Source organism: Perognathus longimembris, chromosome 16 (assembly GCF_023159225.1).
Source record: "Perognathus longimembris pacificus isolate PPM17 chromosome 16, ASM2315922v1, whole genome shotgun sequence".
In the NCBI taxonomy this organism is placed as follows: Eukaryota; Metazoa; Chordata; class Mammalia; order Rodentia; family Heteromyidae; genus Perognathus; species Perognathus longimembris.
This window is the reverse complement of record NC_063176.1, coordinates 36,411,363-36,425,329: the sequence shown is the minus strand read 5'-3', so window position 1 is coordinate 36,425,329 and position 13,967 is coordinate 36,411,363. Positions and strand designations below refer to the sequence as shown.

General features: G+C 44.3%; 2 protein-coding genes across 4 annotated transcripts in view; one reads left to right on the top strand and one right to left on the bottom strand.

Moving 5' to 3' along the window:
• Positions 1-1,308, bottom strand: part of Smim14 (small integral membrane protein 14) — a 40,950-nt gene extending 39,642 nt beyond the window's left edge. The window contains exon 1 of one of the 2 annotated variants that reach the window (XM_048364308.1): positions 1,051-1,308. The gene's annotated coding sequence lies outside the window, so the exon portion shown is untranslated. Of the gene's footprint in view, positions 1-899; positions 916-1,050 lie in introns of those variants that run through there. The other variant, XM_048364309.1, reaches the window with a different exon arrangement.
• Positions 1,309-1,430: 122 nt separating this feature from the next.
• LOC125364676 (trafficking protein particle complex subunit 2-like) lies at positions 1,431-11,629 on the top strand. Of its 2 annotated transcripts, none has more exons than XM_048364307.1 (3): positions 1,431-1,606; positions 4,456-4,529; positions 10,713-11,629. In XM_048364307.1, exon 3 carries the CDS (start codon positions 10,940-10,942, stop codon positions 11,360-11,362), a length of 423 nt encoding a protein of 140 aa, XP_048220264.1. In that variant the 5' UTR covers positions 1,431-1,606; positions 4,456-4,529; positions 10,713-10,939; the 3' UTR covers positions 11,363-11,629. The 2 variants fall into 2 exon arrangements, with proteins under 2 accessions (XP_048220264.1, XP_048220263.1); XM_048364306.1 differs by having other exon boundaries at positions 1,431-1,612.
• The last annotated feature ends 2,338 nt before the right edge of the window (positions 11,630-13,967 follow it).

Genomic DNA, 13,967 nt, shown 5'->3' with positions numbered 1-13,967 from the left:
AGGGAGGGGGAGGGGGAGGGGGAGGGGGAGGGGGAGAGAGCGCGCGAGAGAGAGCCACATTTAAGGTGCAGGGGTTTGGTGCTCTGGTCTCAGCTCAGCGGAAAGCAGGCAGGCAGCAGCTCCATTAAAGGAATCTGCGAGAGCAGTCACCTAAATTCTGTAGGAAGACGCAGGAGCTTTCCCCACCACCCACAGCACGGTGCAGAGGAAACGCCTCCCGAGTGGGTCCCAAGCCTGAAACACTTGGCAGGTCTTAATGCTTTACAAGTTACTGAACGAATGGGTCCGGACTCTTGTACAAACGTAGGCACGACGACGGTGCAGCTCGTGACTCGTCTGATGCAAAAGCTAAGACCTTCTACTATTAAGGCCGCCACCACGTCCTCGTTTTTGCCCATTGGGGCAGCTGCAAACACCCTACCGTCTCTGTTAACAACTATTATTTTGGCTAAAGTAACACTGAATAATAATAATATAAAAAACACAACCACTTTGGAAAAGTTTGGCTTTAAGCAGCAAACCCAGGATCTCGGCGCCTGCCTCGTCCCCGGTCCACCGCGCAGCAGTCGTGGCAATAAAGGGTGCTACTACGTTTGCCTGCCACGGTTCCACCGACCGGGAAAAAAAATACAGCGGGGGGCGGGGGCTGTCCTTTCAAATTCACCAACACAACAGAAGCCAAAAGCTCCGGCTTTCGGGATGACAGCTACCCTCCATCATCCACACAACAAAGGACGCCGGCCGGTGACTTCCCCATGCCCAGGAGGGACTGAGGAAGGCGGACAGCGCGCACGGAGCGGTTCCGGGTCTTTCCCCTTTTCAGCTGCGACATTCCTCCGCGGGCTCCACCTGTGTGTATTATCCGCCTCCCCTCCCCCCCCCAGACCACCCGGGGCTACCGTTCATTTCCGACCCTGGCCCGCAAGTCTCCGCCTCGCCGCTCTCCGGGCCGGACCCGGCTGTCGAGCCCGGGCAGCAGCCGCGCCGCCCCCGAGAAAGACCCAGGTGAGGTGAGGGTCACCACGGCGGTGGGAGAGGGGAGACACTCACCCGCCCAGACAACAACCGAAGGGGCGGGGAGGATGGGAGCCGAAACCCAGTCGGGGTGGCGAGACCGCCTGAGGCTTCCGGAACGCTGCGGCAGCTCCGGCCTCCCAACGCGGCGGCCGCTGGTGCTTCAGCCCGCCGGCCTCCGCCCCGCCCTCTGTTTGGATTCGATTGACCACGTCACTCTTAGCCACGAGACCCGGATCTGCCGACTCCGGCCGGCGGCGTCGGCGCAACAGATGGGCAGCGCCTCGAGACCCCCGCCGGCCACGCCTGCCGAGCATGCGCGCTCCTCGCGCCAGCCCGGGGCACCGAAGGAGGCGTGGCCAACGCGAGCGGCGTCCGCGCTGACATCACCACGTTCGTCACGGCGCGGAGGATGTAGATCCGGCCGGGAGGGTGGGAATTAGAACCGTGGAGGAAGCGAGTTGGGCTTCCGCTTCGGCTGATAGCCACCGTGGCCTTTTGTGATTGTCTTTCGTCGGCTGTGTCGTCCCACGTGTCATCCCCTCTGCTGAGCCCGTGGATCTCCTCAACTGCAATCTTGACTTCTACCTGGGTAAAGGTGGGCACACGCAGGTGTCTGCTGAGACTCAGTACTCTGTAGGAATCGTGTGAACTTGATGACTAAGGCCTGGGGGAAAATTGAGATGGGAGGATTTGTAGGTAGCATGTCGAGTGTGGCAGGTTTTGACCACTTTTACCCTTCCTAACAACTTCGCGTACCAGGAAGCTGAGTACAATTGGCTCAGTAAGCGAATTGAAATATGTGGCCAAAGGTGAGCTGGCGGGGAAGGGAGTGGGTAACTTCCCACTGGTAGGCTGCTAGCTTAACCTTTTAGTTTTTAGGGGCTTGGAATGAGGATGAGGTCTATGTGTTAATAACTTCACTGCTCGTTGGATATAAGTGAGGCATACCTGTAATTCCAGCTCTTAAGAGACTAAGCTAGGATTAGGAGCTCAAGATAATGAATTTGAGGCTCGTCTGGGCTATAACAAAACTTGTCTCAAAAATAACTGAAAAATCACTTTTTAGCTTTAAGTGGTTCTTTCTTCTCTCACATTCTAGCCATTTAGACTCCTGCTAGAAAAAGGGAGGAGGTTTCCAAGAACAAAATTTACGACTAATTACTTTAGGTCACAAATTTTAAAATGACACCACTGCCTGAGAAGGTGGTAGGGGCCATAATCTTAGCTGCCTGTGAGCCTGTGGAGGGAGGAACCCTAAACACAGGAGTTTGAGGTCAGCCTGCACATCATAATGTGAAATAAGTTATATATATATAATATATATACTTGAGCAATAAGTCTAAAATTTTCACATAGATGCCTCTTGGCCTATCCTGCAGGAGCTGTGAACCTTAGTTGTAAATTGTCTTCCTTACTTTCATTTGGTGATCCTGTCCTATCCTCATTTCTACCTCAGCTCTTTGGTTAATTATTCTTCTATGAGCTGAGTCACCTTTAGCGAATTATCATCTGCAAGGATGTTTGGGTTTGCCTTTTTTTCCCTTTTAATTAGAGTGGATATTGAACACAGAAAATGGTTCTTAGAAAATTAACAATTTCTGGTAAGAACTGTCTTTCCTAGTTAATTAACCATTATTACAAATTGATACAAATCAAGTTTCTTGGCTCTTATCTGCAGTCTTAAATTGTACTCAAACTCTTGAGTCTGAGATGGTGATTTTATGAAGTTGATGTGCTAAATCAGTAGCATAGAGACTTTAATTGCGGAACTTTAAGCAGAAAATGCATGGATGCACCTATGTTCATATATGTCTTTAAGAACATAACTGCATTTTTTAGAGAATAGTATATTGCAAAACTTGAATTGTACTGGTTGTTGCAAAATCACCAATACTTGCTTTATACAGCTAATTACACGAAAGATGATAGGACTGGGAATGTGGCTTAGTGGTAGAATGCTTGCCTAGTATACATGAAGCCCTGGGTTAGATTCCGAAGTACCTCAGAAAAAGCTGGAAGTGGCACTGTGGCTCAAGTGGTAGAGTGCTAGCCTAGAGCAAAGGAAGTTCAGGTACAATGCCCAGGCCCCCCCCCCCCCAAAAAAAAATGTCTCAGAGACTTTCCTGCTGAAGCTGGCTTAGAACTGTGTGTGTGTGTGTGTGTGTGTGTCATGTATATGAGGCGAGCACTTTACCACTAGGCCATATTCCCAGTCCCTGGCTTAGAACTTTGATCTTCAGATCTCAGCCTCCTAAGTAGCTAGGGTCACAGGTGTGAGCCACCAGTGCTGTGCTACACTATTGAATTTAATTCTACATAAAATGTCATAGGGATTTTGGTAGGGATGACATTGAATCTGTAATTTTATGTGTATTTACAGTGTTTTAAAGTTTTGAGGAAGGAACAAATCTTTCATCTCCTTGATTCCCAAGTATTTATTTATTTACTTATTTATGGCCAGTCCTGAGACTTGAACTAAGGGCCTGAGCACTGTCCCTGGCTTCTTTTTGCTCAAGATTAACACTCTGCCACTTGAGCCACAGCGCCACTTCTGGATTCCCAAGAATTTATATATTTTTTTTTTGTTTGTTTGTTTGTTTTGGCCAGTCCTGGGCCTTGGACTCAGGGCCTGAGCACTGTCCCTGGCTTCCTTTTGCTCAAGGCTAGCACTCTGCCACTTGAGCCACAGCGCCCCTTCTGGCCGTTTTCTGTATATGTGGTACTGGGGAATCGAACCCAGGGCCTCATGTATACGAGGCAAGCTCTCTTGCCACTAGGCCATATCCCCAGCCCCAAGAATTTTAAGTGCCATTATATATACAATTTTAAAAAATTTACTTTCTAGGGGCTGGGGATATGGCCTAGTGGCAAGAGTGCCTGCCTCGTATACATGAAGCCCTGGGTTCGATTCCCCAGCACCACAAATACAGAAAACGGCCAGAAGTGGCGCTGTGGCTCAAGTGGCAAGAATGCTAGCCTTGAGCAAAAAAGAAGCCAGGGACAGTGCTCAGGCCCTGAGTCCAAGGCCCAGGACTAGCCAAAAAAAAAAAAAAATTACTTTCTAAATTGTTTATTGTTAGTGTAAATAATTGCTTTCTTTCTTTATTTATTTATTTATTTATTTTGCCAGTCCTGGGGTTTGAACTCAGGGTCTTGGCACTGTCACTGAGCTTCTTTTGCTCAAGGCTTGCACTCTACCACTTGAGCCACAGTGCCACTTCCAGCGTTTTCTGTTTATGTGGTACTGAGGACTCAAACCCAGGGCTTCATGCATGCTAGGCAAGCAATCTACCACTAAGCCATATTCCCAGCCCAACTTTTTGTTTTTAAAGTTGCTAGGATTTGAACTCAGGGCCTCATGCTTGCTAGACAGGCAGGCATTCTGTTTCTTAAACTATAGCTCTAGACTTTGATCTTTTTTTTTCCCCTTTGCAACAGGGTCTCACTATATTGCCCAAGTTGGCATTGAACTCTCAATCCTGCTTCAGCCTCCCAAATGCTGGAAATTGAAGGTATGTATTACCACACCTGGCTTTGTAGCTGACTTTTTAAATCTTTGTTTGTTCATTCATTTATCTATTTGTTAGAGATAAAAGTTTTGCCAAATTTCTTAGTCTGAGCTCAAAGGATCTCCCAGTTGAGCATCCAAGTTAGGTAGCTGGGCCTCCTGGCAATGCCTTTGCACCTGACTATTGACTTTGTAACCTGTACCTTTCTACACATTTTATTTTTCTATTATGTCCATCCTGAGAACTTGAACTCGGTGCCTAGGGTCTGTTTCTTAGCTTTTACACTCAAGGCTGGTACTCTACCACTTGAACCACAGTTTTTTGGTAGTTAATTGGAGGTAAGAGTCTCATGGACTTTCTTAGCTAGCTTTGAACTGAGATTCTCAGATCTCAGCCTCCTGAATAGCTAGGATTAATGGCATCAACCACCTGCACCTAAGCTGTGTTTCATCATTCTGACAGTTTTGAGGTTCTCTGTGGTTTTCTTGTGTGTGTGTGTCTGTCTGTCTGTGTCTTCAGGATTTTTACATGTAAGGTACTATAGAACTACTTTTCCAATTTATATGTTTGCTAATGTGTTTGTTTTCCTAGTCATTCTAACTAGGAATTCCAATGCTATCATGAATGTTAATGGATTTTAAAATTACAAATATCCAGCTGGATGCCCAACTTTGAACATTCTTGATCACATTTCCCACCATAATAAGAAAAAAAAAAGATACTAAGCCAGGTACCAGTGGCTCATGCCTGTAATCCTAGTTATTCAGGGTGCCCAAGTAGGAAAAAAATCCAAGAAACCACCAAAAGCCAGAAGGGGAGCTGTGGTTCAAGTAGTAGAGTGCTAGCCTTGGAGCCAAGAAGCTCAGGTACAGGGGCCCAGGTCCTGAGTTCAAGCCCCAGAACTACATACACACACCTCACTTGCCATATACAAGACAAGTAGACTTGGTGAGAGAGAAAAGGAAGTAAATAGCAGAGCCTATGAAGTAGTGCACTAATTGGAGAGGTAAGAAAAACAAATGAAAGTTAAACTTTTAAAATCCTGGTCCCAAGGCTTTACAGATAAGAGGTAACTGTTACTACCCTGCATCCACAGGGGTTTCTGGCCCCATATCACTTTGTTTTGCTGGCTGAAAGACTCAGCATTGATCCTTTTTTTTTTCTTTTTTTCTTTTTTTGGCCAGTCCTGGGGCTGGGACTTAGGCCTGAGCACTGTCCACTGTCTCTGACTTCTTTTTGCTCAAGGCTAACAGTCTACCACTTGAGCCACAGGGTCTCTTCCAGCTTTTTCTGTTTATGTTGTGCTGAGGAATCGAGCCCAAGGCTCCATGCATGCAAGGCAAGCACTCTACTGCTAAGCTATATTCCCAGCACCGCAGTGATCCTTTAATGTGACTGTTTCTCAGTGATCTCTTGTTCTTCTCACAATACACTGTCACCCTAAATAATCTCAGATTCTCCCAACTCTTCAAATTCATGTCAATGCAAATAACAGTCAAATCTGTATCTCTTTAGCTCTGAAATCACATTTCTGCCTGCCCCCTTGGCTCTACTGGATTTGGTTGTTTTTTTTGTTTGTTTGTTTGTTTGTTTTGGCCAGTCCTGGTCCTTGGACTCAGGGCCTGAGCACTGTCCCAGGCTTCTTTTTGCTCAAGGCTAGCACTCTGCCACTTGAGCCACAGCGCCACTTCTGGCCGTTTTCTGTATATGTGGTGCTGGGGAATCGAACCCAGGGCCTCATGTATATGAGGCAAGCTCTCTTGCCACTAGGCCATATCCCCAGCCCCTCTACTGGATTTGTTGTTACCATCTCTACATCTGTTATATCCAATACCATATCCTATCCATGGGGAAAGCTTCTGTTTGTCTATAGATCCTGGATAGCCCCCTTGGCTAATTCTTGTTCAATGAGCACAAAGCATTCTTTCAAAAATTGGGTTAGTGCTTAGCTAAATGAGCTAGGCATTGAGGAGCAATATAGAGTGAGATATGTACAGGAATGAGATTACTAGAGGAGGAAAAAACCGTATCAGAAAGAATCAGGAGGCTCAGATCTGAGGATCATGGTTCTAAGCCGGACCTGGCTCCTCTCTCAAATTAACCAGCAAAAAGTCAGTAGTGGAGGCATGGCCTCAATGGTAGAACACCAGCCAAGTGAATGGAAGAGAGCGAGAGAAAGGCTGACATTGTTCAAAAAGAAATGTACTCTTTACCTGACTTATGTAACTGGAACCCCTCCATACATCACCTTTATAAATTTTTTGCCAGTCCTGGGCCTTGAACTGAGGGCATGAGCACTGTCCCTGGCTTCTTTTTGCTCAAGGCTAGCCCTCTGCCACTTGAGCCACAGCACCACTTCTGGACGTTTTCTATATATGTGGTGTTGGAGAATTGTACCCAGGGCTTCACGTATACGATGCAAGCACTCTTGCCACTAGGCCATATTCCCAGCCCAATAATTTTTTTTTTTTAAGTCAAGATAGCATGAGGCCCTGAGTTCAAGTCCCAGAGTCAACACACACACACACACACACACACACACACACACACACACACACACACACTGACATTTGGAAGAAAGCAGAGCGAAGAGAATTAGTGGGAAATAGAACTGAGGACACTATAAAGCCTACTCAACTCTGAATTTCCAATTGTGAGCCAAATAGTGTTCCTAATGTTTTAACTAATTTGAATAGGATTACTGTTTAAAACCTCTAACAAATCCTAGATAACCAGCCTTTTAGCTCCCCTTTGTTTAATTTCCAATAGTTAATAGATTTAAGGGCTGGGAATGTGGCTTAGTGGTAGAGTGCTTGCTTAGCATGCATGAAGCCCTGGGTTGATTCCTTAGTACCATGTAAACAGTAAAAGCCAGCATCGGTGCTGTTGCTCAAGTGGTTGAGTTGCTAGCCTTGAGCAAAAAAAGCTCAGGGACAACAGTGCCCAGGCCCTGAGTTCAAGCCATCCCCCCAAAATAAAACCCAGAGCAGCAATATACCTCTGCATACCATCTCAGTGTGCAGGACAGAATTACCCTGTTTAAAGCTCAAGTGAGAAGGAAAAAGCTTACAGCCTTTCAAATATTCGCCAGTTGATGAAACAAATTCCCAGACATGCAAGACAGCAGAAAGTATCTAAATTTAAATCTACCTAAGAACTCTTGCCAGGAATGACTTTAAAGCTCAGGGTCTTTTCAATGTAAACCATCCCCAAATTTTCTTTTCTTTTTGGTAGGATTTGGGGCAGGGCTTGGGAACTGTCCCAGAGATTTTGTGCTCAAGACTGGCATTATACCACTTTGAGTCACAGCTCCACTTCTGGTTTTCTGGTGGTTAATTGATGGTAAGAATCTCACAGACTTTCCTGCCCAGGATGGCTTCAAATCTCTATCCTCAGATGTTAGCCTCCTGAGTAGCTAGGATTACAGGCACAAGCCATCAATGCCCAACCATCAAATGATCTTTTTTTTTTTTTTTTTTTTTTTTTTGGCCAGTCCTGGACCTTGGACTCAGGGCCTGAACACTGTCCCTGGCTTCTTTTTGCTCAAGGCTAGCACTCTGCCACTTGAGCCACAGCGCCACTTCTGGCCATTTTCTGTATATGTGGTGCTGGGGAATCGAACCCAGGGCCTCATGTATACAAGGCAAGCACTCTTGCCACTAGGCCACATCCCCAGGCCCCCATCAAATGATCTTAAATCACACATGTAGAATTTAAGCCAGGCAGAAGCATGCTATCCCCAAAGAGTAGGCAATCTCTTGTTTCTCAAAAAGTCAGCTTAATTAATTTTAACACAGCAATAACTGGTGTTCAGGAGCTGAAAAATCTTGAAAGTCTTCACTCATGGCTGCAGCCAGAAAAACACAAGAATGAAGTTCTTTTGCATTTGGTCCTGGAGCACTTGATCAACAGAGTCTGCCAGGACAAATCATTCTGAAACAGAAATGTGAGTCAAGTAGCAGAAACCTGGAGAAATTAATGGAAGACTTGACCAGTGTTTGCATGAAGCCAGCTTTCTTAGACCATGTCAACATTCAGAGACAGGAATGTCTTTTCTTAGAACAAACCCTTATCATAGTGGTCAGTCAGGCACAATCAGTTGTCTGTAGTAACTCCATAGGAGACAGTACAGGGACACTCAAGACTTCCCAGCATACTCTTAGAAAGGGATGATGACTAACAAAAATACTGGAAATCATCTCAAGTAATATGCCTGTACTGCTAGTCAAGAAAATAGCTTTTCCCTCTTCATTATCCAGAAAGAGAATGGTTGTAGGCCCAAAGAGGAAAGTATTTCCTGTAAGAACACACACCCCACCAGATGAGCAAGGCTGGATTCCGGCAGGTCCTGGAAAGTCACTGAAAGAACATGGTTACAAGGTTTCTTTCCAGGCCAGATCAGTCCTCTGAGCCTGTTTCTATTTACCAGAGCAATAAGGGAAATTCTTCATATGAAAGACACCAATATTACACAAAACCACCAAACCAATGTGAGGACTGTCCTAATATCTATAGGTATGTCTCACTGACTAGCTCATTAGCGAAGACAGAAGCGAGGTCATATGTTTGTCACAAAGGCTTCTATCAGCATCAGCTTTACAAAGTACATCAGGCAATATGAAAGAAGCCTTTTACATAAAGTGTGTGAAAAGTCCTTCAACCACAAAACCAGCCTGTGGGTTTATGAGCCGATCCACACTGGAGAGAATCCCTAAATACACTTCCTTGCCAGAGAAGCTATCACCAACTTTCCATGGCTATCACCTCCTGAGGACTCAAACTCTAAAGCGTTCCACATAAGAAGTTTTCTCAGCTACTGTCCTGATGTAATGTACACAAATATAGATGATTGTATGTATATTTCTGGATCACTTATCCATTGAGAATATGCCATATAGATCACTGATTATGCTTTCCATTTCCACTCCACTAAGATTTAAGACTGACCTGGATGCCAGTGGTCCACACCTATAATCCTAGTTATTCAAGAGGCTGAGATTTGAGGATCTCAGTTTGAAGCCAGTCCAGGCAGAAGTCCATGAGATTTTTTTTCTCTTCAGTTAATCACCAAAAAGCTAAAAGTGGCAATGTGGCTCAAGTGGTAGCTAGAGTACTAGTCTTGAGCATAAAAGCTGAGGGGCAGCACATAGGCCTGAATTCAAGCCTCCCCCACCCCTAAAAAAGATGTAAGACTAAAGAGGGCGTAGAATTTGTGAGCTTTGTTCATTAAAGTCTTCAGAGTACCTAGAAAGTGGTTTAAAAAGAGTGGTTCAGGAAAGAGAAGTGAGAGGTGGAGGGAGGATGGAGGGAATGTTCAAGGGATAGAAGGGAAAGGAAAGAGGGAAGGGGGGGAAGGAGGGAATGGAAGGATGAATTTGTGGTACCTAAAGCCTTAAACTAAATAGACCAGACCATTATTCAGAATTCTTTCAATCCTTTTCTAAGTCTCATCCAAGAAAGGACAGAGACCCAATTATTTAAGAAGTAGAACATTTGTCTACTTTGCTTCTAATTCAAAAAGTTTTGCAGGGGCTAAGAATGTGGCTTAGTGGTCAAGTGCTTGCCTAGCATGCATGAAGCCCTGAGTTCAATTCCTCAGCACTACATAAACAGAAAAAGCTAGAAGAGGTGCTGTGGCTCAAGTGGTAGAGTGCTAGCCTTGAGCACAGAGAGGCTCAGGGACAGACCCCTGGCCCTGAGTTCAAGCTCCAGGACTGGCAAAAAAAATTTATTTTGCATATCTAAGGTGACTCCTACCCCTTACCCTTGTCTGCCTTTGCTGTGAATCCTGATGTGTTCTCAGCATCTTCCCTGTAAGGTATGGGTGAAGACAAATCCATGGTGGAAGAAGACAGGGAAAGGAAGCCAGTGAGAGCTAGACACATTGATTAGTTATAAATAACATGATATGGAAAACAGTTCTCATGTATTGTATGCTTTGACCTCATTTTCTTCTCATTATCCCTCTCACTTTTTGCTTCTCAACTTCACTTTTCATTTTATTGGATTTACACGTTTTCAATATACTTTATATTTTACTAGTCCTTTTCCTTTTTCTTTATTGTGATGAATGTATACTTTTAAATTTATCATAATGTACTTTGGTCCTGAGTCTTGAATAGAAATTGCACTAAAGGAGAACTTAAAGATATCTTCATTTGTTATATTTGTTTGCTGCCTCTGTAGAGAAATACTGCCATCTAGGGTTGGAACTGCGGAGTGAGTGTCTTTGTCGCATACTTGGTGGTTCTGCTGTCGGCATCTTGCTACAGAAGCCCCAGTCATCCTAGCGACACCGAAAGACAGTTGCTATTATCACCACAGGTGAGAGTCCTGGCTCCCTTCTCATCAACCACCAAATAGCTCCATTGTCACTGCGGAAACCTCTTCACAGGAGCCATATATTGAAGAGAATGTCTGGAAGCTTCTACTTTGTAATTGTTGGCCATCATGATAATCCGGTTTTTGAAATGGAATTTTTGCCAGCTGGGAAAGCAGAATCCAAAGATGATCATCGCCATCTGAACCAGTTCATAGCTCACGCTGCTCTTGACCTTGTGGATGAAAACATGTGGCTTACGAATAATATGTATTTGAAAACAGTGGACAAATTCAATGAGTGGTTTGTGTCGGCATTTGTCACTGCAGGGCATATGAGATTTATTATGCTTCATGATATAAAGCAAGAAGATGGAATAAAGAACTTCTTTACTGATGTCTATGATTTATACATAAAGTTTGCAATGAATCCATTTTATGAACCCAATTCTCCTATTCGATCAAGTGCATTTGACAGAAAACTTCAGTTTCTTGGGAAGAAGCACCTTTTAAGCTGAATGCAGAAAATTTCTGAAGAAAACCAGTATCATCACAATGGAGAATACTCAGGAATGTGTGCTTTGTGGCTTGATCTTGATGTAACTTACATTCAAAAACAAATGTCATTAAGATTTGGTAGATTTCAAAGTTTCTGCAGAAGTGAGCAGGCACTGGTGGCTCACACCTCTAACCCAACTACTCAGGTGGCTGAAATCTGAGGATTGCCATTTGGAGCCAGCTCAAGACAGGAAAGTCCATGAGACTCATCTCCAATTAAACCCCTCTTCCCCCCAACCCCCCAAAAAAGCTAGAAGTGCTAGCCTTGAACACAAAAGTTCAGAGGCAGCACCCAGCCCCTGAGTTCAGGCCCCAAGAGTAGCACACATACAAAGATTCTGCAGAAGTGACTGAAATTAATAGTATACACCTTGACTTATTTATATACATTTGGCAATATTATAACTACTCAAGGATCTGAAGCCATAAGCATTTGTAGTACTAAAATGTTGTATGTCAGAGTTTGAGAATAGTGATCCTTCTATAGTTGTAGAAATCCGGACCCATGTAAAATAGATCAACATTACTGCCCGCAAGGAAATACGTTGCCTCTGTCACTTTACATCCTTGGATTTCCATTTCTTCCCCCCCCCCCCCCCCCCGGGGCTTGGACTCAGAGCCTGACCACTGTCCCTGGCTCCCTTTCTGCTCAAGGCTAGCACTCTACCACTTGAGTCACAGCTCCACTTCCTGCCTTTTCTATTTATGTGGTGCTGAGGAATTGAACCCAGGGCTTCATGCATGCAAGGCGAGCACTCTACCACTAAGCCATATTCCCAGCCCTCCATTTTCTTAAACAGCAAACTAAGGGTTAAATGAGAACAGTTATTAAAAACAACCTTGGATTACATTAACATTTGCTCTTGATCTTTTAGGTTATACACCAGAGTGGGGGCCAGGAGGGTTCACTTCTATGTGATCAGACTGTTGGAAAAGCAAGTAATATAGCCAAATTTTTATGTGACACTTGAAGAGTTTTGGTCAATATTAGTAACTTGAGCAAGTAAATCTAAGCTGTATCTTTTATGTTTGTGTGAAGTTGCTACCATCATTTTTACCCTATATATTTGAAACCTTAAATAAAGGTGTATGTCCAGAAACAAAAAGTGCCTTCTGGTGTTTTTTAATATTTAATTTTAGGCACCATTCCAACTCATTTGAAAAGTAAAATTAAGTTTTTAGAACAAGTTTTAGACTTTTTGAAGTTATCCTAGCAAATTTCTTGGATATTTTAATTATCCTTACCTTAGAGGCATAAAGCCAGAATCATAAAGCACTTATTTAGTGGTGAGCTGATGATAGCTCTTAGACTACAACATGAAAGGACTACAACACTGGATTCAGTTGAAAATATTACTCACCTGGCTGTCATCAACTTAAGAAGGTCACAGAAATCTAATTAATTCCTGTCTATAACAAGATATATATTCATATAGGGAGAGGAAGGGGGAAAAAGAGAGGATAAGGAGAGAGAAACAAATTGGCCATGCAAGGCAAGTATGAAAGCTAACAGATCCTGAGAACTGCAGAATAGTTGGTAAACTGAGGACCCAGAACAGCCAAGGTGCAGTTTCCCATTGTAAGGTCCATCCCCAGGAGAGCTCCATCCAGATGCCCCCCACCTGTTTTAAGTCTGTGCCCAGTACCTACCTGCATTACCAAGGTAACTGGCACACCTGGGGGCATTTACCTCCCCCTTCTCTGAGATAATATCCAATCCACTAAGTTCCCACTTTTACCCTTCCTCTTTTTCTCTTCCTGTTACCCCACGCCTCCATCTTGTGCGGGCTGGCAGTTTGCTGTCCCTCAAATATGCTCTTCTCTGCCTGAACTTCGTAGCAGGTTTTCTTTATGAACCTTACACCCAACTTGGTCTGAAAGCCTAAGAAACCAGAGTGTCTAAAGAGGGAAAATTCTCCCTTACTCTGGAATGTCAGCCTTTTTCTTCTATTTGACCTTCACTTGTTTGAATGGGTCCCACTCATTAGGGAGCTCAATCTGCTTCACTTAGTCTATCCGTGCTTGTTAGTCTCATCCTGAAATACCTCCACAGAAACACTAAGGATGTTTGACCAAATATCTGGTCAACCCATGGCACAATTAAGTAGACATAAAATTAACAATCACAGGTCCTAATGTAAAATTTAAAATGTTTCAGTGTTTTACTAAGTTTTTGTTTATTTTTTTTTTTGCCAGTCCTGGGGCTTGAACTCAGGGCCTGAGCACTGTCCCTGGCTTCTTTTTGCTCAAGGCTAGCACTCTACCACTTGAGCCACGGTGCCACTTCTGACTTTTTCTATATATGTGGTGCTGAAGAATCGAACCCAGGGCTTCATGCATACGAGGCGAGCACTTTACCACCAAGCCATATTCCCAGCCCCTTTACTAAGTTTTTTGTTGTTGTTGTTGTTGTTTGTTTTGTTTTGTTTTTGCCAGTTCTGGGCCTTGGACTCGGCCTGAGCACTGTCCCTGACTTCTTTTTGCTCAAGGCTAGCACTCTACCACTTGAGCCACAGCGCCACTTCTGGCCATTTTCTATATACGTGGTGCTGGGGAATTGAACCC

Excerpts from the sequence above, each read along its gene's own strand:
- LOC125364676 (XM_048364307.1), top strand. The coding sequence starts at position 10,940 with ATGTCTGGAAGCTTCTACTTTGTAATTGTTGGCCATCATGATAATCCG.